Source organism: Hyla sarda, chromosome 5 (genome assembly GCF_029499605.1).
Source record: "Hyla sarda isolate aHylSar1 chromosome 5, aHylSar1.hap1, whole genome shotgun sequence".
NCBI lineage: Eukaryota > Metazoa > Chordata > Amphibia > Anura > Hylidae > Hyla > Hyla sarda.
This window is the reverse complement of record NC_079193.1, coordinates 48560872-48584893: the sequence shown is the minus strand read 5'-3', so window position 1 is coordinate 48584893 and position 24022 is coordinate 48560872. Positions and strand designations below refer to the sequence as shown.

Genomic DNA, 24022 nt, shown 5'->3' with positions numbered 1-24022 from the left:
ACATTGATTTTTAGTTTATGTTAATCATTCAAGCAGTGTTGGACCCTTGTGGAGTCCATTGAATCTGAAGATAATCCTCTTTCTCAGGAGATGTCTTCTCATACTAGATCTCCCTGCAGAGTCTCTGTGTACGGTCCAAGTTTCTTTCATTGTTTTTTTGTTTCTTAAAGTTTTGACATTTTCAGGATATGAGTTGTCAGATATATTATGTTATCAGCGAAAAATAAGAATTCTATAGTGAAATGGACTGTCATGTTTCCTATAGTAAATATAAAGAACATGACGTGTTGTACTGCAGTGTACAGGATTAATGTAGTCAGAGGGAAATATAATTGATGGTATTATTGCATTGATTAGAGAAAGTAAATCGCGCGGCAGACCGCTCCAGTGGTAATAAAGTAGCTGACAATATACACCCGGCCATGCCAAGCAACTTTCACCTATTGATGCATATTTAAAACACTGTTCTTAATTTTTATGGCTATTAATTTAATCATAGTATTAATTAAATGTCAGGACATAAAAGTAGCTTAATTCTCATATCGTTTGCATTAGTTCTTTGACATAAAGTTGTAAAAAAATATATATATCAATTTCAAGTTATTGTTGTACTTTGAATGACTTTGATATCAGCCCAAAATGTGGCCAATCTGTAATAATACAAGTCAAGATCTCCACTGCAGTGTTAGCCTATTGGTGGACATTGTTTGGATGCTGTGGTTGACTATGGCACCTTGGTTATGTTGCTCTGTTGCATTTTTTATTTTTTTTACTCTGAATTATTAGCAATATGCAAATAAGGGTCTATAGTATTAGCAATTGCAAATAAATGTCTGTTGTGCACTGGGGGCATTACCCTGCCCCCAAGTGCGACGCTATGCTTGCCCGCAAGCTCCTATAACTACACCTTCTTATAAATATTCATCGAACCTCACACTTGTGCAGTAACACTGCAAGGCCACTGTAGGGGATGCGCATGAATATTAATAAGGTAGCAAAGTTACTGGTGGGCAAGGCATAGGATCCTAGAGCTTTGGGGGCAGGGTAAGGACCCTTATGCACCACAGGCGTTCATTTGCATAGTTATTTGTTATTAAGAGTTCTTGGGCAAACATTTGCTACTTTTTTATGCCAGATGATAACTATAAAAGTGTTTAGTCTCCCTGCAGCACCACAGGGTAAATTAAGCATTATAGAACTAGTTGTGGGCCGGTCTTGTGTGTATGGCCAGCTTTAATTCCAGTTGTTACTCCCATAATAAGCAGAAGGGAAACTCTCTATTGTAACAAACAAGTGAGTGATCCAGCTCACCTTCCCTGATGTACGGTGCTCGGACCAGTGCCCGGCAAGGCATCCAATATTGAAGAAAGAAGGTACAGAGGGTCCAGCACTTCGTAGCAAGCAGCTTTATTGAAGATACATCACACCATAAAAAACGACAGTCAGTCAGACATGTTTCGAGCGCTCGCGCTCGAAACATGTCTGACTGACTGTCGTTTTTTTTAGTATGATGTATCTTCAATAAAGCTGCTTGCAACGAAGTGCTGGACCCTCCGTACCTTCTTTCTTCAAACGCTCTATTGTGTCTTGAATTTTTTAAAAAGTCATTGGACCAGTATTAATAATAAGACACTAATGACCTTTCTATATTCATTTCAGCAATCGATCAACTCCAAGCAATCACGACCGGATACAGCGTCTTCGCCAGGAGTTCCAGCAAGCCAGGCATGAAGACGATGTGGATGAACGCAGGCGTACATACAGCTTTGAACAACCTTGGGTGAGTGCGTTAATACGTCCATTAACTAACAGGCGTTCATCAATAAGATCCTTCTCCAGGCTGTATCAGTCCTTAAGGTGCCATACAACCAACATATGACCTTTCAACCCGTGTCCTTATTCTCACAGCGTGAGTCCATTATGGATAATTTGATTTCATATCTGACCTCACCATCTGCCCAGTTATTTAGGTGATATCACATTCCCTTGTTTCTCTGCCACATCAAATTGTGTTTATTTTGCAATGAAGCGAATGCAGGAGTCACGGCTGTGAGTGTAATGAGCGCTAAGGACTGGAATTGTTCATGATAATGTGAGTGCTGCTGAGCAATGTAAATCGTACAAGGTAATGTATGAGCCATATTTATTGGTTAATTTATGTTTTTTCTTCTTATAATGCATTAAATATATAATATTCAGATTCTGCATTCTTCTATATTATAAATATTGGGCCCTGCTGTCATTGATCAATGCGTGTAGGGCCTGAATGTGGCCTTCCTAAAACCTAATTTGGACCTCATTTATTGTCGTCACTCACTTGTGACTGACAGAGCTGCTTCAATAGACCAGGGAAGCCTATTGTTATTGGCGTATAGTCCTTTTGTGAGTTACTAATGAATGAAAACGTTTACTTCATGGCATTCCAGCTCCTTAGCGTTAAATTGCTCACAAACACAACTCCTATAGAAGTTTTTGACAGTGTTTGCAGATCAGTCTCTCTTTTTCATGCAAGCAACAAATAACTGACAAACAATCCTAATTTTATCACTTATAACTGGATACATATAAACAACCACACTGGTCCCCAACCCTTTCCTTGACGGGACACCGTCATCAGTTTCATCCGCACTAACCTGTTAGTACAGGTGTGTAGTGCAGGTGACACTGATGATAGTAATACTTACCTACCCCTGATCTGTGGCCCTGTTCGCCCGTTACCTTCCTTGATGCACGGGCAGAGCTTCAGGATCACATTGACGTCACCGAACAAGGAGGATAATGGGCAAACGGGACCACAAATAAGGGACAAGTAACTATCGTTATCATCAGTGTCACACCCGCACTACACACCTGTACCAACAGGTTAGTGAAGGTAAAACTGATGACCGTTTCCCTTTTAAGGCCCACCAGCATTCTAGTTTTTAATTTATTTTAATTTATTGTTTTACTTAATTGGAATAGAACAGGAAATAATTCTAATCTTGGATTGTTGGTGGGACTTAAGGACCTCTGATATTTTTCTTTCAGAGTCTGGAAACCTTAGGGGCATGTTCACACAACAGATCATTTTATCTGAAAAATCTATTGTGAAATCTGAGGCACAGTCTTTTTCTCTTTCAATGCCATAGATTCACGCCACAGTTTAGCCCCATTCAGTGGGCCTAATATGTGGACTCCATACTTTTTCTTGCACAATGTGAATTTCAGATTTGCATTGAAAAAGAATACGCTCCACGGTTTCGTGTTAACCACGGCTTGGATTCCCATTGACAATGGACACACGCATTACGAAGCGGAATTTGCATTAAACATACCTTAGGGTATGTCCACACGTGGTGGATACATTGCAGATTTTTCCAAGTAACTTCAAGAGGGATGTAAAAATCTGCAACTGACCTGCAACAAATCTGCTAAAGTAATATGCAGAATTTAAGTCCCGTGCAAACATACCTGAACAGTATTTAAATTTTTTTGCAAATTAATTGCAGAAAATTCACCCAGCTGAAAATCGGTATGCTGGGAGTTGTAGTTTTGCAATAGCCCGAAGTCCTTCACTCCATTTGATATTGCAGGCAACACATGTTCTTTTATATCTTGTCCCAGGCTTGCCCTTCTGTATTGGGTCATCAGAGTAATGTAGTCTACAAAAGTCATCTCATCTACAAGTTCAATAACTTGTTAAGTTTACAATGTTGAAGGGCCCATAAAATTGCCTGGTTATTGATCATCTTACATTTAGATTATTTCTTGACCTTTTACTTAGTTTTTGCTTTCTTGGATACCTCATGTATGACATTGTCTAAGCAGCGTAGGTGAACTTAATATTGAGGAATATACGCATTAAGGAGTTTATCCTGGTATGAAAAAGCGAGTCAGTTTAGTGTCTGACATGATAAGGTTTTGTTATATCTCCTGGTGACTGGAAAGATCTTTGTACGTGCTGCTCGCATCTGTGCAGAAACACATTGACGGAGCCGGTGTCTTCATGTCCTTGGAGTTCTCTCCGAGCCTCGATGCAGCGGAAACAAATGTTCTCTCCGGTTCCTCTGTGAGAGAGTCACAAAGTAAGAGACTTAATTGAATTACAATAGTTTTTTGATCATTCTAAGTCTTTGTATTTATGATCACTTCACTATGACGGTCCACCAGTTTTGATTAGTAGAAGTTGTTCCCAAAAAATTACACTTGTATAAAGCAAGCAACAAGTCCAGACACTGAAACTACAGGGGCAATCTCTGTGCGGCCAGACGTCTAGTACAATAAAAATGTAGGGCTCTGTGCACTGAGGACAAGCAGGGCTCTGTGCACTGAGGACAAGCAGGGCTCTGTACACTGAGGACAAGCAGGGCTCTGTACACTGAGGATAAGCAGGGCTCTGTGCAGTGAGGGCAAGCAGGGCTCTGTGCACTGAGGACAAGCAGGGCTCTGTGCACTGAGGACAAGCAGGGCTCTGTACACTGAGGACAAGCAGGGCTCTGTGCAGTGAGGGCAAGCAGGGCTCTGTGCAGTGAGGGCAAGCAGGGCTCTGTGCAGTAAGGGGAAGCAGGGCTCTGTGCAGTAAGAGGAAGCAGGGCTCTGTGCAGTGAGGACAAGCAGGGCTCTGTGCAGTGAGGACAAGCAGGGCTCTGTACACTGAGAACAAGCAGGGCTCTGTACACTGAGGACAAGCAGGGCTCTGTACACTGAGGACAAGGAGGGCTCTGTGAAACGAGGACAAGGAGGGCTCTGTGCACTGAGGCTCTGTGACATGCCCCCAGCTCACACAGTAGGATAATTGACAAGCCCGCACAGAGCCCTGCTTCTCCTGCCCTCACTTCCTTTATTTGGTCTCCTCACACAGACACACATGCAATAGCTACAGAGACAACATACTGTGTCCCTACTGTGTTGATCCAGAAAAAGATTTAAAAAAAAAAAAAAACCTTATGAGGCTGATGCTAATTGTCCCATACCAGGAGTAAAAATTCCTTCCCGACTCAGTATAGCATCAGAAAAAAATCCCTGGATTAATGTTCTGTCTCTATAGATCTAGTATCTATAACCTGTAATATTATTACTCTCCAGAAATGCATCCAGGCCCCTTTTAAGCTCATTTAGTGAGTTCACCCTGAACATTTCTTGGGAAAGAGAGTTCCATATTCTCACTGCTCTTACAGTAAAGAACCCCTGTCTCTGCTGGTGTAGAAACTCTCTTACATCTGAGCGCTCTGGCCCCAACTTCCTTTGGCAAACTGGTCCCGGGAGTGACGGCCCCCTCAGCCAATCACTGATTGAGGCAGGACATCGTTGCAGACAGTGATTGGTGGAGTGGGCCATCACTCCCAAGACCAGTTTGTCTCAGTATGTGGTGCTGGAGCACTCCAAGGCAAGAGACAGGCCCTGTTCTGAAGATCACTAGGGGTGCCAGCAGTGAGAACCCTTGCGATCATACACTTATGTCTTATCCTGTGGATAGGGGGATACGTTTTAATAACCGGAGTGCCCCTTTAACTGCAACATATCAGGTTCCCTTTAAGCCCTTTGCTACCCAGAGTAGAGTATCATCCTAGACTGTAAATAAAACACTTAATCTGTGCACAGTTTAGCAACAGCTTCCAAAAGAGTAACTACATTGGGTAATTTGGCTAGTGGACTTTTGGTTGACTTCAGACGTAGGCCCAACACTGGTCATGTCTAGGCTGACAACCTCCTACCTACACTAGCTGATGGACTGGATATTATTGAGCGAAATCCAACATATGCTCTGATGGGAGATGTAGTTGATCACTAAGCAGCCTTTGTAGAAGAGGCAGTGCAGCCCTCGGCTCGTATACTTGTTGAGCAGATGTCTGTTTTCCAGTGCCGTGTTGGAGAACGCAGGCAATATCATTTACATACTTAACATTCAGACTTCAAATAATACTTTTGTTGAGCAGATGGCCGTCCTTCTGAAGGGGAACTTTAAAACAGATATTATCCTTGTTATTTTTAACCACTTTGCTGCCAGATAAACGACCAAACAAATGTTAATTGTAATGAAGTAGTTTGCATACAAAGGTAAACTGCACTTCGGATGTAATAGCAAGAACAGGTGGCGTTCCACTCAATAGATTTATAACCTGGCATTTCCTTCGGAGAGTGATTCATCTCCAGTGTGTGCCACTGAGAGCCCTGCTGCTGAGAACAGCTTTAAGATGATTTAACAAAAGGAAAATATATACATTTCACTAGGGTCCCACCTGAAGAAAGGATTTCTGTAGAATGTTGCCTTATTTGAAGTCGGGCATGTGCTGCATGATGTATGAGGAGGACGGGCATGTGCCCATGGATGTAGAAATACCACACTTATTACTTTCAGGAATACTGGGGAAATGGACAGAGTATATAAAAGAATTGTGATTCATGATTCAACATGATTCCAAGGATATAAGTCCAATGTGATTCCACAGATGGTTATACCGTGCAGGGCTCTACGTGCTTTCACATATCTAGATGAAGGGGTCTTCATGATTCCAAGGATATAGATTAACTGTATTCTCTCAAGAATCTAGTTGCAGGATTCTACATAATCTACAAGCATTTAGATATGGGGTACTATGTGACTGATTTAGGTGCTGGGTTCAAAAGATCTAAATGCAGAGTTCTACATGGTTCCAGTGATTCAAATAAAGGATTCTACATGATTCCAAGCATTTTGGTGCAGTTTTTAAAGGGGTAATCCACTGGCCAGCGTTTGGAACATTTAGTTCCGAATACTGTGTGTGCAAGCGCGCTGCTGGGAGTCTGCCACACCCCCTTGTGATGTCAGGCCACGCCTCCTCAATGCAAGTCCCCACCCATAGACTTGCATTTAGGGGGCGTGGCCGGACGTCACGAGGGGCACGGCCGACCTCTGCAGCGCGCACACAGCGTTCGGAACTAAAAGTTCCGAATGCTAGCCAGTGGAGTACCCCTTTAACATGATTTCAAGGATATAGATGAACTCTTCTATGTGATCCCAAGGATATACATGCAGGATTCTACATGATTCAATGATATAGCTGAATGGTTTTACATGATTCCATTGACATAGATGCAGGGTTCTCCTTCATTACAAGGACCCTTGATTCCATCTTCCTTGTTCAGGGGTGGAGCTCCAGGAGCACATTGTCACCAATGCTACTTCTTTACTCGGCCCTGCTACAATCAGGCTTGGAGAAGCAGCAGTGGTGATGTCACCATGCTCCGCCGGTGAACCAAGCCTATTGCCCAAACGGGGAGGATAACTGGTGAACAGAATCACGGATCGGGGATAGGTAAATAGGATTATCATCAGTGTCTCCCGCACTACAAGTTTGTACCAAAAGTTTAGTGCGGGTGACACTGATAAGTTTTTTTTTAACATTATTTCAAGGATCTGGATGGCTTTTTCACAGTTATAAATGCTTGGAGTTGTTAATTTAGGGTTGTAGATGCCAATAACAGACACTAATATGTATATCCTTAATAACTAGTAGAAACCAAGCAAGAGAAAGTCCAGCTCACTCCCAAGCCCGTATCGCCTGGACTGGCGTGGGCAGCGCCTGTAACACAGCAGTGAAAATGAGAAAGATGTCCAACGCAGGTAGAGGAACGAATTATTTATTTGATTACAGCTTCAGCACACTGGAGACATGACAAAGTGACACGTTTCGGCCTTAGTCTTCCGTGAGCTGAAGCTGTAATCAAATAAAGAATTCGTTCCTCTACCTCGGCTGGACATCTTTCTCATTTTCACATGCTTAATAACTAGGCTTAACTTATATAGAATAAGGTTTTTCGGTTACCTTTAGGGCTCGTCCACACTGTGGATATACCGCCAGTGTATCCCATTGTTTTCAATAGGATTCTATTGCTCTGTTCACACTGTTCATCGCTGCAGAGGAATTCCACCAATGGAAAGTACGTCTGCCCAAAGAACGTAAATGTTCGTTCTTTGGACGGAATTCCGAAAAGACTGCATTGCCGTCTATGGATTACAACTGAAGTATTCTGTGGAACCTCCTGAAAGCAGACATTTGTCCGTCGGAATTCTTTTCTGTGGACGGGCCCTTAAAGGGGTAGTCCAGTGTTGAAAAACGTATCCCCTATCCTAAGGATAGGGGATAAGTTTCAGATCGCGGGGGTCCGACAGCTGGGGCCCCCCGCGATCTCCTGTATGGGGCCCCGGCAGCCCGCGGGAAGGGGGCATGTTGACCACCGCACAAAGCGCCGGCCAACACGCCCCCTCAATACAACTCTTTGGCAGAGCCAGAGATTGCCGAAGGCAGCACTCCGGCTCTGTCATAGAGTTGTATTGAGGGGGCATATCAGCCGCCGCTTCGTGCGGTGGTCAACACGCCCCCTTTGCGCGGGCTGTCGGGGCCCCATACAGGAGATCGTGGGGTCCCCAGCGGTCGGACCCTCCGCGATCTGAAACTTATCCCCTATCCTTAGGATAGGGGATACGTTTTTCACCACTGGACTACCCCTTTAAAGTCATCCTGAATCTGTATCCTTTTTCAAAAGGAGTCTGTATTAAAACATGCATTAGCCATGGACTAGTGATGTCCCATTTATCAGAATATGAAAGATGCAAGGGTAGAAGGCTTTAAAGATTGGAATATTTTTTGCCTAGATGCTTAAATGCATAATTTATCAAAAATACTTGTATTTCCATTGCCATTTAAAAAAAAATAAAATGCTTAGAAATGGAACTATTTTGAAAGTCCCATAACTTTATAAAAAAAAAAAAAAGAATAATGTTTAAATGGCTTTAGTGCGTTTTAGGGGCGAGCGTTCTTTGAAAATTGCACTTTGTGTCATTAATTTCTCTCTTTCTGGCTTTACATTAGCCAAGAGTCATAATGCCCTTCAGAGAACTGCAGGGGGGTACACAAAAGTCTTGCATTCTGTATGAATTAATACATCTGCTACCAATTGCTGCCTGCCTTTATTAAAATAAAAGTTACACGTTCCCCTTAGCAACCTTAAAATGTAACGTATTCAAGGACATCTCATGAGCTATTGAATTACAGGGTTTTAATTTTGATGCACAATGGCTGGAATTCAATTCCACGTACTGAATATATCATATAATTACATATTTCCAATTAGTCCCCGTACTTTTGCTTTGTAAATGCTCCGATGACATTGTACGCTCACCAAGATTTTTAAAACCTGTATTTATGCTGAAACTTTCAATGGCTGTTACACCACATCTGAGTAAGCAAGGACATACAAATACTAAGCTTTTCAAGCCTTCTTAGAGGACTGCTGGGTATGGAGAAGTCATAATGCCACAATTTTTTACTTTATGTATATACCGCACAAACATATGCAAAGTGAAAATATATAGTAATATGTGTCATGCGGTACAGTATATAATATACAGTAATATTAGTATTTATGGTAAGGCAGTGTTTCCCAAGCAGTGTGCCTTCAGCTGTTGCTAAACTACATCTCCAAGCATGCCCGGACAGCCGAAGGCTGTCCGGGCGTGCTTGGAGTTGTAGTTTTGCAACAGCTGGAGGCACACTGCCTGGGAAACACTGTGATAAGGTCCTTCTCGACATCCCTCAACTGTTTAGAACTGTCCACAGCCATATCATGGTACTACTGTCAAACAAAAAAAAAAGTTTAAGCAGCACCCTTGGTCCAAAAAAATGGAGGCTCTTTTTGATCAAAATGTGGCAAATACAACATATACAAAAAGAAGGTTGCAGCAACATTCTTGGTCAAAAAATGGAGGCTCTTAGCGCACTTTTTAATGAAAACGTGTCCCCCCCATCCACCACTCGGAGGCGACCTCACGTCGGATGAGACCCTAACATGCTCATTCTACTTAACTGTCCCACCTAAACTCCAGTTGGCCAAGGCTCCAAAGGGGCTAACTTTACCCCTAAAAAAATGAATGACCTGTCCTCAGCTTAGGCGTTCAATATTAAATATATTTAATATATATGGTCTGACTCCTGGCACCCCCCACCAACCAGCTTCGGGCATCTTAAAAGAGCTGATCGGTGGGAGTTGTTTTTCCACAGATCTTATATTGATGACCTATCTTGAGGATAGGTAATCAGTTTTGTAAGGGCGATTATTGGCCAAACAGGGCCAGTGATCAGCCAACAAAAAAGGAAAAAAAAAAACATTTGTTGGCTAGAGGTTACTGTAAGAGGCATGTGCGGCCAACAAGTGACAAGAGAAAGGACTACACACTCCTCCAATTCCTGCCCACCACTTGCTGACCCTTGCAATAGGCAATAGGAGTAAACGGGTGCCGATCAGATAGAAGTGTTACTATTGGGTGGGAGTCTGGCTGAATTTGTATTTGACTCTGGAGCCAATCACCTGCCGCTGCAGAATACTAGACGTCAACCCTTCCCAACGCAGTGCCTTTAGGCTGGCTCCACACACCCGATGTTGAAGTGATATCTTCTTGTCAGTGCAAAACAAGAAAAGAAAAGGGGGGCTCGATCCAATCAGTTATCAGAATTTATGGGTGCTAATCAGTGTAAAGGGGGAAAAGAAAGAACAAAGTAACACTGAAATGACATCAGCACACCAAATTTTGTAATGCAATTGAACAATTCTTTATTATATACAAATAACCTCCAGTGAAAACTACAGTTGTTGCACTAAGGAGGGAAAACAACAATAAAACCAAATAAAATGGGCTCGCTGCGATCCTGAGCACAACCCTAAGGAGGGGCCATGAACCCTCTCTCCTAGAAACTGGCACCCGTCCAATATTAAATAGCTAGTACTATACTCCATCCAGACTATACACAACAAATATACAGGACAACACAGGGAATAAATGATGGCTAAATATCTCCGTTATAGTATACAGTAACGCCTCTAATGACGGCATATAAATCACACCTCCAATTCCCAACTAGTATTGCCATAATCCCGTTATACTTGCAATCATATAAAGTGCATAGGAAGCAGGCGTCCCAGACTGGATGGAGAAGCCGAATGAATCATGATGTGGAAATAAGGACGAGGCCACAGAAGACCCCACGCGTTCTGTCGCTGCCAAGGCGACTTCCTCAGGGGTGTTGTGCTACCAGTAATCCCTCCACATTTTATATACCTGCATTAATTAGAAATACCTTGCAGATGTTCCGAACACTTTTATCCGGGGACTTGTGACGTCCAGCCCCGCCCCCTTGTGACGTCATGCCCCACCCCATCAATGCAAGTCTATGGGAGGGGAGTGGTGGCCACCACGCCCCCTCCCATAGACTTGCATTCAAAGGGTGGAGCATGACATCACAAGGGGGTGGGGCCTTGACATCACGAGTCCATGGCGCTGGCTCTAAGTGTTCAAAACATTTTGTTCTGAACGCGGAGTACCCCTTTAAGCCATCTTTTTACCATTACTGATAATGACTTTCCATACACATTCTTCAGGACCAGCCTGCTATTAACTTGTGGCAGCAATTTATATGGCTTCATCCAAGAGTCTGCAGTCTGACAATCACAACCAGATTAGACCTGAGCTTTAAGAGCTGTCACGGTGAATCGACGGCTTCCATTGTATGGATATCCTGTGTATCTGATCTCCCTACTTAGAATATATATAGTGAGCCCCAATATATGAAAACCATCGGCCCAACATTTTTTACCGAGATATAAAGTGAGGTGCAAGATCATATTTGTATAAAGTCTAAATCATCCTTCCATGATACCAAATACACCTAAACAACGCTGTGTGGAAAATGGTAACCGTGAAGTTTCTTATATGACATTCTATTTTTACGATTATAAAATGTATTGTAGTCTATACTTTTCAATATTCCTTCCTTCGTTCTGCCCAGTTAACCATATGAACAGTGCATTGTCTTGTATGTAACAGAAATTTGTAGATTGCGGCTCTTGTCTTTGGCCATTAATATGATGAGTGTTGTTGTCCTTTATTCTGAATTTATGTACCATACTTTCTCTGATGGCTGGTGGAGGAGGTTCTCCAATATTCTTGATCAGTTGTTTACAGATATGATGGTTGTTAATATCTATAAATGCTTAGTGCCATGATCGTTTGGTTCAGCTAAAGGGGCACTGCGTATGGTTCTGATGTATTTTCACGCATCTGCTACGGAAAACGTGTTCAAGGCCTTGAGAAAGTTCCATCCGACTCCAATTACGTGAAGCTTACAGCATCTTCTGAACTCTTTTCTTATGGGGAAATTGTTTACAACCCACCCTACTTTTTCTGAGCCAATCCAAACAACCGTCAGGAGCGCGCCTTGCCAAAAGTAGCCTTCACGTGCTTGTCAAACTGTTTGACATTTCTTGTCAAACGTAATGTGTAAATGTTCTCCACCGAGAAAACATCCATCCATGTTAACTGCATGAACTCCTTACTAACAGCCACCCCCTCCCCTCAATCCTTGTGTTTTACTCAAAAGTCACTTTTTCACACTCCTTGTTTTTCTCCAGCCAAACAACACAACATATAATCAGAGCGGACGGCATTCAGTGTCCGTGGAAGTGCAGATGCAAAGGCAGAGACAGGAGGAGCGGGAGAGCTTCCAGCAAGCCCAGCGCCAGTACAGTTCATTACCCAGGTAACATGGCTCCATTACCCCCATCATTCATGGTAGAATAACAGATTGTACTCAGGCGCTGAAGTAGTTACTCCACAAACTGCTTGGCACATCACTGTGAACCAGGACCTATAAATCTCTGTGACACCCCCTTCCTCCACTCTATGGACACAAATACAGAGTTGGATCATCTACACATTGTGGAAACTGTGTCTAACCCATCAAGTCAAAGACAACTTGGTCTCTGTATCCATTTCACTATTTCTTTGGCAGTCGTTGACTTTTTTGTCCTTAGGATGAAGAAATACTTTGCACTTTTGTTTAAATCTAATTTCCTTTAGCTAGAGATTTTACTTTGACAAAAATGTATATGAAAAGTGGTGAAATGAGTATCAAGCTATCAAAGTGCTACAATAAATATAATGTCTGTGCTAGAAAAAAAAACCTGGAACTTTGTATAAGACCACATGACCATAAGTTCCCTTCTGAGCTTTAAAGGAGTGGTCTGGCGAAAGAAACAACCTGCGTATAGAGTCAAAAAGTATAATATAATACTTATATAATGTTATAATATTAGCCATAGTGCACAGATCTTCCATATGAGCTGTGATATCTGGCTTGTAGCTGTGGTATCACGTTACAATCTCTGAATTCAGATCTCCCGTCGCTGCGCCCCCCTTCTTTACGGTCTGCTCAGGATAAGACCAGTGATGTGAAGGGGTGGAAGCTTGTACTACAGCTCATTAGAATTATGACTCATTAGATAAGGCTGACGGAAGCCTGTTTTGACGAAAGCTTCTGTGACTAAGAAAGGCTTCCTGCTGGCTAATCTATGGAGTAGTAATACGAGATCCCCCCCTTCACATCACTGTTCTCGTCCCGTGCTGACAGAGACAGGAGCTCTCTGCATTCACAGCCTGTGATGTTACGTCACACCTTACAAGGGAGAGAGCACAGCTGATATGGAAGATCTGTGCACTATGGATAATAACATGATATTAGTACCTTGCTTTAGTATACATTATGACACCATACATTTTATTTCACTGGACAACACCTTAAAACTCAGAGATTCGAGGATTTCTTTTTATTATCTTGAACCTTTATGACCTTTGCAGGTTTGGCAATGAGCAGTAAAGAGGACTGACTACATGCTAATCTCTGTTTGGAATATGCATGTGTCTTCATAGGAAGAGGGATTAAGCCAGGTTTCATTTCAAACAATTGATCTTCCTTCCATAAGAATCCGGAGGGGGGAAAAAAAAAGAAAAATAAATTGTGTTTTTTGGAGGATAGATTCCAGTTGGAAAGAAGCATTACATTTCGATCCGTCGCTGCCCAGCAAGCCTTTGATCCGAAAAGTTGTACAATTGTGATACATTTTTCCTAGCAGAAGAGAGAATGTAGCATAAATCTGCGCATTGTGCTGACCCCATAATATGTAAACACTTCTATGGCTGGAGGTGGAGATACAAGAGCAGCTGTTCCTTAAGGTTTCGATGCAAGCGAGAAGGAACATGACTTATGCAAGGAGTGCACTCTGTCACACATTTAAGCATATAACTGCAGAATTAGCTGGAATACATTATTCTGCTTTTTCCCACTTTTAATATAGATTAAGGGTTTGCACATTAGAAAGCAGTTACAGGAAAACATACTTGTAGGGGGAAACTGGAATAAAGGGGTAATAGTTCCTTAAAGGGGTACTCTCGTGAAAAACTTTTTTTTCTTAAATCAACTGGTGCCAGAAAGTTAAACAGATTTGTAAATTACTTCTATTAAAATATCTTAATCCTTCCTGTACTTATTAGCTGCTGAATACTACAGTGGAAATTCTTTTTCGTATTGAAACACAGAGCTCCCTGCTGAATCACGAGCACAGTGCTCTCTGCTGACATCTCTGTCCATTTTAGGAACTGTCCAGGGTAAAAGGAAATCCCCCTAGCAAACATATGCTGTTCTGGACAGTTCATAAAATGGACAGAGATGTCAGCAGAGAGCACTGTGCTCGTGATGTCAGCAGACAGTTCTGTGTTTCAAAAAGAAAAGAATTTCCCCTGTAGTATTCAGCAGCTAATAAGTACAGGAAGGATTAAGATTTTTTAATAGAAGTAATTTACAAATCTGTTTAACTTTCTGGCACCAGTTGATTTAAAAAAAGAAAAAAGTTTTTCACCGGAGTACCCCTTTAAATTCTAGTTACTAATAAAACAAGATTGTTATTAAATAGAAGTAAACTGTTCTCATCTCTATAAGGCATTCCCAATTTTAAAGCCCCTAAGGCAGTGGTTTCCAACCAGTGTGCCTTCAGCTGTTGCAAAACTACAACTCCCAGCATGCCCGGACAGCCTTTGGCTGTCCGGGCATGCTGTGAGTTGTAGTTTTGCAACAGCTGGAGGCTTACTGGTTGGGAACCACTGCTCTTAGGGTATTCCCATTCATGCTGTCCAATCTGCAGGCATTATGAGCAGAAGGATTTCTATATAGTTTTGGAAGTGAAAAATGTTCCAGGATAAATAATTTATTCTGAGCTAAGTAGTCAAGTGGGCAGTCCTATAAACTAGGACTGCCCCCTTTGACACCTCCAACATCACTGCTCTGCTTCCTGAACTGAGGAACCAGAGCAGTGACCCGGGCTGTGCCCAAAGCCTTCAGTCACGCCTAGTAGGAGTGGTTACAGCTTGGACTAGGACTATTACAGAGAACACACATACACCCCCGGTCTACTTCATGATCATTAATATGGCGCGGGACAAGTTTAAAAGTCGCTTTCCTCATAAGTGAGGATCGGCAGCAGTTAAAGCTGTGAGTTTTGTTAAAGGGGTACTCCCGTGGAAAACTTTTTTTAAATCAACTGGTGCCAGAAAGTTAAACAGATTTGTAAATTACTTCTATTAAAAAAATGTCATCCTTCCAGTACTTATTAGCTGCTGAATACTACAGAGGAAATGGTTTTCTTTTTGGAACACAGAGCTCTCTGCTGACATCACGACCACAGTGCTCTCTGCTGACATCTCTGTCCATTTTAGGAACTGTCCAGAGCAGCGTATGTTTGGTATCACTGTGCTCGTGATGTGTTCCAATAAGAAAACCATTTCCTCTGTAGTATTCAGCAGCTAATAAGTACACGAAGGATTAAGATTTTTTAATAGAAGTAGCTTACAAATAGGTTTAACTTTCTGGCAATCTTATGAACTTGAATAGCTTAAAACTTAACCTTTAATAGGTATTAGAATAAAATAAATGCCACAAAATTATGAGAGAAAACAATTAGACTATAATAAGTAACTGCTCTAAGACCAGTGAAAATTGGAAACCTCCAATGTATGGGGTCACTGGTGATGACCGACTGTCACTCGGCGGGATTTATCATGCGGAGTGACAGTTGGAGTAGGTGCCATATACAGAAAAGCGCACAGATAACTGGGTAATACCGCGTGCAAATGAAAAAATTACCACGCCAATAACCACAGGAACTGTGGGGCTCATATAGATCACCCCACAACACCCAACGCGTTTCTGTCACCTAACTTTTTGGTGACGTCATCAGGGGTGAAACCGCTGGGGGTTTAGTAATTAAATTGCATAAGGTATAGCTATGGATTCAGCAGATACGAATACAAATATGTCATAGATCAGTGGAGAAAACAATGATAAAAATACCCCAACTTTACAACAGTGACAGGTATGTATAGATGTCCTTATTGACCATTGACCAAGCCCCTCCTGAATCAGTAATAATAGTTATGTAATATAGTTGCGGCGTGTGCCGTGTGCGTCAGTGGCGACCGCAAACAATTAAGTTGGGGGTATTGTGGCCCGCTCCACCTTGCTGCAATGGCAGTCAGTAACTTTCTGTCGCCAGTCGATTTAAAAGAAAAAAGTTTTCCACTGGAGTACCCCTTTAAGTAGACGTAGTTTTTTTTTGTTTTGTTTTTTCAATAAAGCTTTTTCTCATTCTGAGTTTAGGAGTCCAGTGGGTGGTCCTATTCTGTAATTGTTAGCTAGTTATTAATACTCAGTACGATCTCTCACACCCACAAATATATATTTTTTAATTTACATATTTAGGGTGCGTTCACACGTACAGGATCCTGCGCAGATTTGATGCGCAGTATTTGTAACTGCAGATTAGAAGCTGTGCTCAGTCATTTACTTTACATTGAAATCTGCAGCAGAAAATCCTGTGCATGAAATCTGCAGCAAAAAATCCTGTGCATCAAATCTGCGTACGTGTGAACATACCCTTAATATATATATATATATATATATATATATATATATATATATATATATATAGCTAAACTCCTCCCGATCTGCCACATGTTGCCTTCAGATATGACTGCATTTTCCATGATAACTTTAAATCATTAAATCATGCAGTTTAATAGCTGACCTACCCGCCAGATCCAATGCAGTTTATTCTATTCCACATTTGTTCTTTATTACATATTAGCCAATATCTGTGGGTTTTGTGTCTTGCTTTCCAGGCAAACTTGGCATTAGTCACAGAAGATTTATTTCAGAATAATTTCATTAATGTGGTGTGATTAATGACCCTGCGCTGGCATCATGCTCCGTGTCAGTTTTTCCCTTTTTTTATACTTTGCACTTTATGCCAACTAAATCCATAAGTTGTATATGAGGCATTGATAGTGGCTGGGATCAGAGAACACTAAATCTGGAATGTTCTTCTGAAGGCAGACGTGCCGTACATTACGCCGCTCATTAAACACCGGGCCGGCCGCACTGGAGCTGTTTTCTTATTTCACATACAGTAATGAAAATATATTGATATTATACTTGGATGAGATGAGCGGCTGATCCAATTCCAATTAGCAATATGATGATCGAAGGGCCCTGGCTTTAATGAAAATTCAGTAATGCCTTGTGATCCCAAATTAAATTAAGGGATATCAATGGGAATGCAATGAGAGCTAGAACTTTGCTTCTTCGCTATTAAAATCATTTTAACCACTTTGCCATGGCTGTAATATGCCGGGCGTTTGGGCTTTGCTGGGTATTAAACCGCATTGCAATTATTTTCTTTAGATTTATATATATTTAAGCAGAAATAAATTAGATATTAAAATTTAATTTTAAGATACCGCAAAACGTAATGGGAATATTTTGTCCATTACGTAAAAACCCTGCCTTATTTTTAGAATGTTGGGTAAAAGCTAAATCCTTGAAGATAAAGTTACAACCAATGTCTTTGCCTGAGAGGTTTCCTGCCAGAGGTTTTACAGTGATGGTTGGTAGGTCGGTCAGTTGTCTAGGCAAGCTGGCAATGCATGAAGTCTCTCTTGTAAATTTGCTCTGTGGAAAAGCCTTCCAACCTCATAAAACTGCCTAAACAGCCTCACCCACTATGTCCCCTATGCACAGCTACTGGGGATAGACTTCCAAGGAGTGGCGGGTGAGTCCACACAACCACGTGGGGTAAGAGGCTTGTATACTCACTTCCTTTGCCATACCAATCCGGGTGGTTTTACGCTATGGAGCACTCTCTCTTGTTTTTATACCCCATGCACAGCTAGCATTGTCATTGGCCGTAACGCTTAGATAAGGTTATCCTTCAGGGCTTGACAACAACTTGAACAGTAGTAAAAATTTAAAAAAAAACACAGATCGCTGTAGGAAACCTCATATAAGAAGAAAAAAAAGAGATGCATGTATAGAGAACTAGTAATCACATAAACTAGCTGTCACAATATGTCCAAAAGTGATCACAACATCCACTAGAAGAAACAAGACATATTTTTTATTGGTGTCCAAAGAAAGCGTGCAGTGTTTCAACCTACATTAGGTCTTTTTCCAAGATGCTTGACCTGATGTAGGTCAAAACGTTGCATTCTTGATAGACAGGACAGGAGTGAGCACAGAGGAGTGCTAGTCCCTCCCTCTTTTTCTGGACATTGTCCCAGCCTGTGCTTCAGCTGGGACAAAGATAATGCTGCAGTTGGACAGGATTATGTTCTGGATGGTATGGGGACCCCTAGTGGTGTTTTTTTTTTTATAGGCCATAATTTCTTTAAAAAAGAGATAACATTTGTTTATGAAGTAAAAAGGTTAATGTTTTTTCAAAATGTACAACTTATAAAAAGTTTTTGATTCTGATGGTTCCCATTTAAATACATTTATATTGTTGTGCAAGAGACAGCTCTTGCAACTACTATGGTGTTCAGTTTATAGGAAACACTTTTTTTTTTTTTTAAACACAGACTCATTGGTGGAGATTTATCAAAACTTGTGTAGAGGTAAAGTTGACCAGTTGCCCATAGCAACCATCAGATCGCTACTTACATTTTAGAGAGGCTCTTTTAAAAATGAAAGAAGCAATTTGGTTGGTTGCTATGGGCAACTGGTCAACTTTTCCTCTGGACAAGTTTTGATACCCCCCCCACAGACATGCAAATATTGTCCAATGCAGTGCATTTCTGTGGTGCATGAAGTCACTTGACTGCTAATGCAAGTATATATAAAAAAGTACATAAAAGTCTTAATTGTTGACAAATTCACAATATTGATGAATATTAAATTGTATGGGTATTGTTTAAGCTAAGTTCACATCTGCGTTCGGGAGCTCAGTCACAAATGCAAAAGAACTGACCTGTACAGTTTGGTGCAGAATGGACATCATTCGGTCCTATTGACTTTAAATGGGGTCCATCTAGTTTTTGTCTGGTCTCTGTTGTTCTGCAGGACTGGACCTTCAGTCACTTTTTCTCCTCTCAACTCAGGGGATTTGAACACTTTCTGTGAATGGAGCTTCCGTATGTAGACGTGAAAGAACTCTTACTTTGTCAAATAACAGTGAGATACACCCATGTGATGTGTTCATACCACACCCAATGAATATGGCCTTCTAATGATGTCCCTACAATTATTTTACTAGGTGTCCTTGCCCTTTTTGGAGCCTTGGATTACTGGGCAGGTAGTGGTCTGTGTGTAGACAGCCCCTTCACCCTACTCATTACAGATGTATCTCTTGTTAGCTTGGTGGCGATTTCTAGAAGCAAAGGCAGAATTGACAATGTCCATAGTGATTTTTCTGACCATATAGAAGATGAAGGTCACTATGAAACAGCTGAATATCTGATGTTACTAGACAATCCCAAAGATGACCACTATAAAGTATAAATGGCTTTACTATCAAATACTTAACTATATTAGAACGTCTTCTAAAATATTCCTTTAGGATGCGTTCACACATACAAGATTCTGCGCAGATTTGATGCGCAGGATTTGTAACAGCCGATTAGAAGCTGGGCTCAGTTATTCAGTTTACATTGAAATCTGCAACAGAAAATCCTGTGCATCAAATCTGCATAAGTGTGAATGTACCCTAAATTTCGGCCTTAGACATCTCATCCCTTATCCAAAGGATAGGCCGCCACGCCCCCTTCCATAGTTATGAATGGAGGGGGCGTGGCGTCACATTTCCCTCCCGGGAGCAGCGCCTGGCACAAAATGCTGGGAGCTGCACAGAGATTACGGGGGTTCCTAGCGGCAGGGCCCAGCGATCAGAAATCGTATCCCCTTTCCTTCGGATAAGGGATAAGATGTCTAAGGCCAGAATACCAATTTTATAGCCTTTACAAAATTTTCTTGAAGCATGTGTGCCCCACCCTGTATTACCAGGAATAATTCACGGGCACTAGTTCTTTCTGTGCAGGAGATTTCAGTCTATCTTTGACTATATACAGCCGCTCAGTGTTTTTCTTTAACTACCAGTGAGAGCGCCAGTTGTTTCATAGATTGACCTTCATAGAATGGAAAGGTTTTTGGCATACGATGTGTTTTGCATACCTTGAGGCAGTAACTTCAATGACCCTGTGTCTACAGGAGTTCTCAAACAGCGCAGCTTCCTACAGTACTGAAACTTAATGTAGCTTGGCACAGCATATAGCACCAGCCCAGACACAACTGTCAGGAATACCACTTGCGAGGGAAATGCCAGCAACTAGGGAGTACTGCTGGCTGCTGGAAGTGGACAAATGCAAAGTAATCCATCAGAAAGGATGAAGGACAGGAAACAAGTTGAAAGCGGCGCATTAGTTGTCAGCGATGCCTCTTTGAAGTATGTCACCTTGGCAGCAAAAATGCTCGATCACTTTTGTCAGAGCCGCTTCGAGTTTTTACTTAAGATAAAATGGAACCTGTAACTAGGACAGAACCATGTAGGTATCCACAATATATGTAAACTTAAAAACTGTATGCCTCTCTCCCAAGCTGTAAATCAAAGACCCTCAACATGGTGCCACCTATACTGATGATGATATATAGTGGGCCAACTCTCCTCTTAGCCATTAAATCAGTAGTAGCTGGTTAGAAGACTTGCCTATCCAGGGACTAACCAAGAAAAAAATGTTTATTTAGTTTTTGATACTTAGACGACATACTGTGCACTGATAGGCTTTACCCGATGAACAGGTGTGTTGTGTTCTCCTTGTATTGGCCTTGTGTTTTTATTGTGGTTGTATTGTGTTGTCCTTAAAGAGGTATTCCGGCTTTATACATCTTATCCCCTATCCAAAGGATAGGGGATAAGATGAATGATTGCAGGGGTCCCGCCGCCGGGGACCCCCGCGATCTCTGTGCAGCTCCCAACATTCTGTGCCAGGAGCTGCCTCCGAGACAAGGAATTCACAGCCACACCCCCTAGTGATGTCACGCCACGCCCCTCCATTCATGTCTATGGGATGGGGCGTGACGGCCGTCACGCCCCATCCCATAGACATGAATGGAGGGGCATGGTTGTGATGTCTCGTCCCCGCCCCAGAGGCAGCACCCAGCACAGAATGCCAGGGGCTGCACCGAGATGGTGAGGGTCCCCAGCGGGGGGACTCCTGCGATCATATGTCTTATCCCCTATCCTTTGGATAGGGCATAAGATGTATAAATCCAGAATACTTCTTTAACTTATATACTGTAGGTAATGTTGTGCTTCTGTGGTGTATGTGTTGTGCTACTGTTCTGAGATAGGCTTTTGTTGGACTTGCATACCAGCATTTTAGTACATAAATCTAATTTCTATCTTTATCGGTCTAGGCAAAGTAGAAAGAATCCCAGTTCTGTGTCTCAAGACTCATGGGAACAAGCTTATGCTCCTGGAGAAGGTTTTCAGAGTGCCAAGGAGAATCCCAGGTATTCCAGTTATCAGGGATCGCGGAATGGTTACATGGGCGGACATGGATTCAATGCCAGAGTTATGATGGAAGCCCAAGAACTTCTCAGGCAGGAGCAGAGACGAAAGGAACAGCAGCTCAAAAAGAAAGTGTCCTCAGATGCATCAAATAGCTATGACTCTTACAAGAAGACCTCTGATCCGAATTACGCCCAAGCTAAAGGTCCTTTCCGCCAGGACGTACCGCCATCTCCGTCTCAGGTAGCACGGCTCAACAGATTACCACCAGAACAGGGAAGACCATTTTACTCCTGAGGGACAATAAACACTAAGTAATAAAAGGCAATAACAGATATTTTCATGAAAGACTTTGTATTATTTTTTAAACGGACGGTACTATGGTGCATATCCTGTTTGTTTCAGTGCCTTTTGCATTTTGGGCAACGTGACAGTGGACCTCTTCTCTGCCCTTGTTCTCTTGGACTGAAGCGAGAAGTACACGGAAGGATGTTTCACGATAAGACAATCACAGGTGACATTACGTCTGCCCCCTAGAATCATATCGTTCAGCTGAGTTTCATGAAATGTCAGGAGTCTGCCATGCTTCGCTCAGTTCTTTTATTTTGCTATGCATTTTTTTTTACTGACATAATCTATTGTGGGAAAGGAATGGATTGGTTTGTACTCAATGGTTTCTTTACTTTTTTTCTTTTTTTTTTTTATACCTATGTTGATGTTTACTAAAGTATTATTTCCGTGTTATCAGACAACCCATAATTGGTCATGTAATCCTTGACACTACTTATGTTGCTTTTTTTTAAAATTGTTTTTAATCATGGATAAACCTAATACTGATATGTTTTGATTTATTTAATGTATGTGATATTATCACTGTCTTCAATGCCTTTCATCTCATTGTCATATGTGAAAAAAGTGACTGTTCTCTTCCACTAGAGATGTAATTCCCATTCAAGATTATAATTCAGATTCACAATTAGATCACGATTGGGGGGTAAGAAAGTGGGGAATATCCTCAAGATCCCTACATGATGAAAATGTATAAATTTGTTTTAAAGGGGTCAACACCAATCAATGCAAGACAGTTTTTACGTTCTACTAGTATGGCTGCATTTTCATGAAGTCTACAAAATGGCTACCAGTATAAAAAAATAAAATAAAAAGTCTACTAGAAGGCATTGACTGTCCAAATCGAAAAGCTTTTAATAAGAACAAAGGGAAAAAAATGAATAAAACTAATGTTACTAGTGTAATTTTGCACCAAGGGTATGTAGACATTACTTTCCAGTTCTTCCATATGCCCTGCATTATGTGATGACAATGTGTGAATGAAAGAAGAATGGAGAAAACTGTTACACAGTGTTATGAATCTTGCCAGAAAACAGACTGAGGCTTGAAGCCTTAAGAAATAATAACAACATAAATCTCTGATATAATAGTAACACTAAAGCATTAAAATATGAAAATATATGGAGTTCTACTGAATAAGCTGCCCTGTACAGTCAACCTGCTACTGCCCCTTTGTTCACCTTCCTCTTCCAATGAGACTCGTAACAGGATTCTGAAAATAAATCTTTAAATCTTACGCCTTCTATTCTTATAGTGGTCGATTAACTTCTTGCAGTAGTTATCTAACTTCTTCAGGATTTTTTTAATAGGGCTGCCATTCACAGAATGTTTTTTCCAGCTACCAGACTGGCACCATTTTAAGGTGGAGGGAATCTTTGACAGCCTCCCATACCCAAATAGGATCAATCAAGAACAAACTCTCTGGCAGACTGATCCTTGTAGAAGTTAACCTGACTACACGCTTAGCATGAGGCTATGTATTGGAAGATACTGGAGTCTTCTGATGGCCCAAAGTGCTCCTTATCCGTTTTTGATTAACCTTCTCCTTCCTTATTCAATTAAAACATGAATTATCTTTGAAAAGAAGGAAAATCAGCTCACCACCCTGTAGATTTCTTTTAAGGAAGAACATCAGATGTCCTATAGGAAGCACGGAAATGATCCAAGCCGCATACTTGGTGTGAACAAATCCTAAGAAAAATTGTAATTCCAGCTCCCCAAAATTTTTTGGAAATTAAAAGTCCAAAATTTATTTCACATGATTAAAAATGTAGAAAAAATGAAAACCAATAAGGTGAATTATAAAAGCAAAGCAGAAACACAGACGCGTTTCGAACCATATGGTTCTTAGTCATGGTGCCATGACTAAGAACCATATGGTTGGAAACGCATCAGCGTTTCTGCTATGCTTTTATAATTCTACATTTTTAATCATGTGAAATAAATTTTGGACTTTTAATTTCCCAAAAATTTTGGGGAGCTGGAATTACAATTT

At 41.4% G+C, this 24022-nt stretch overlaps 1 protein-coding gene across 12 annotated transcripts in view; it reads left to right on the top strand.

Annotated features, from left to right (window-relative positions):
* PARD3 (par-3 family cell polarity regulator) overlaps positions 1-23757 on the top strand; it is a 613817-nt gene extending 590060 nt beyond the window's left edge. For 11 of the 12 annotated variants that reach the window (XM_056519476.1, XM_056519478.1, XM_056519469.1 and 8 more), the window contains 3 exons: positions 1660-1780; positions 12424-12551; positions 21585-23757. In XM_056519476.1, coding sequence (XP_056375451.1) covers positions 1660-1780; positions 12424-12551; positions 21585-21975 — 640 coding nt within the window. In that variant the 3' untranslated portion in view covers positions 21976-23757. The remainder of the gene's footprint in view (positions 1-1659; positions 1781-12423; positions 12552-21584) is intronic. The other variant, XM_056519480.1, reaches the window with a different exon arrangement.
* The last annotated feature ends 265 nt before the right edge of the window (positions 23758-24022 follow it).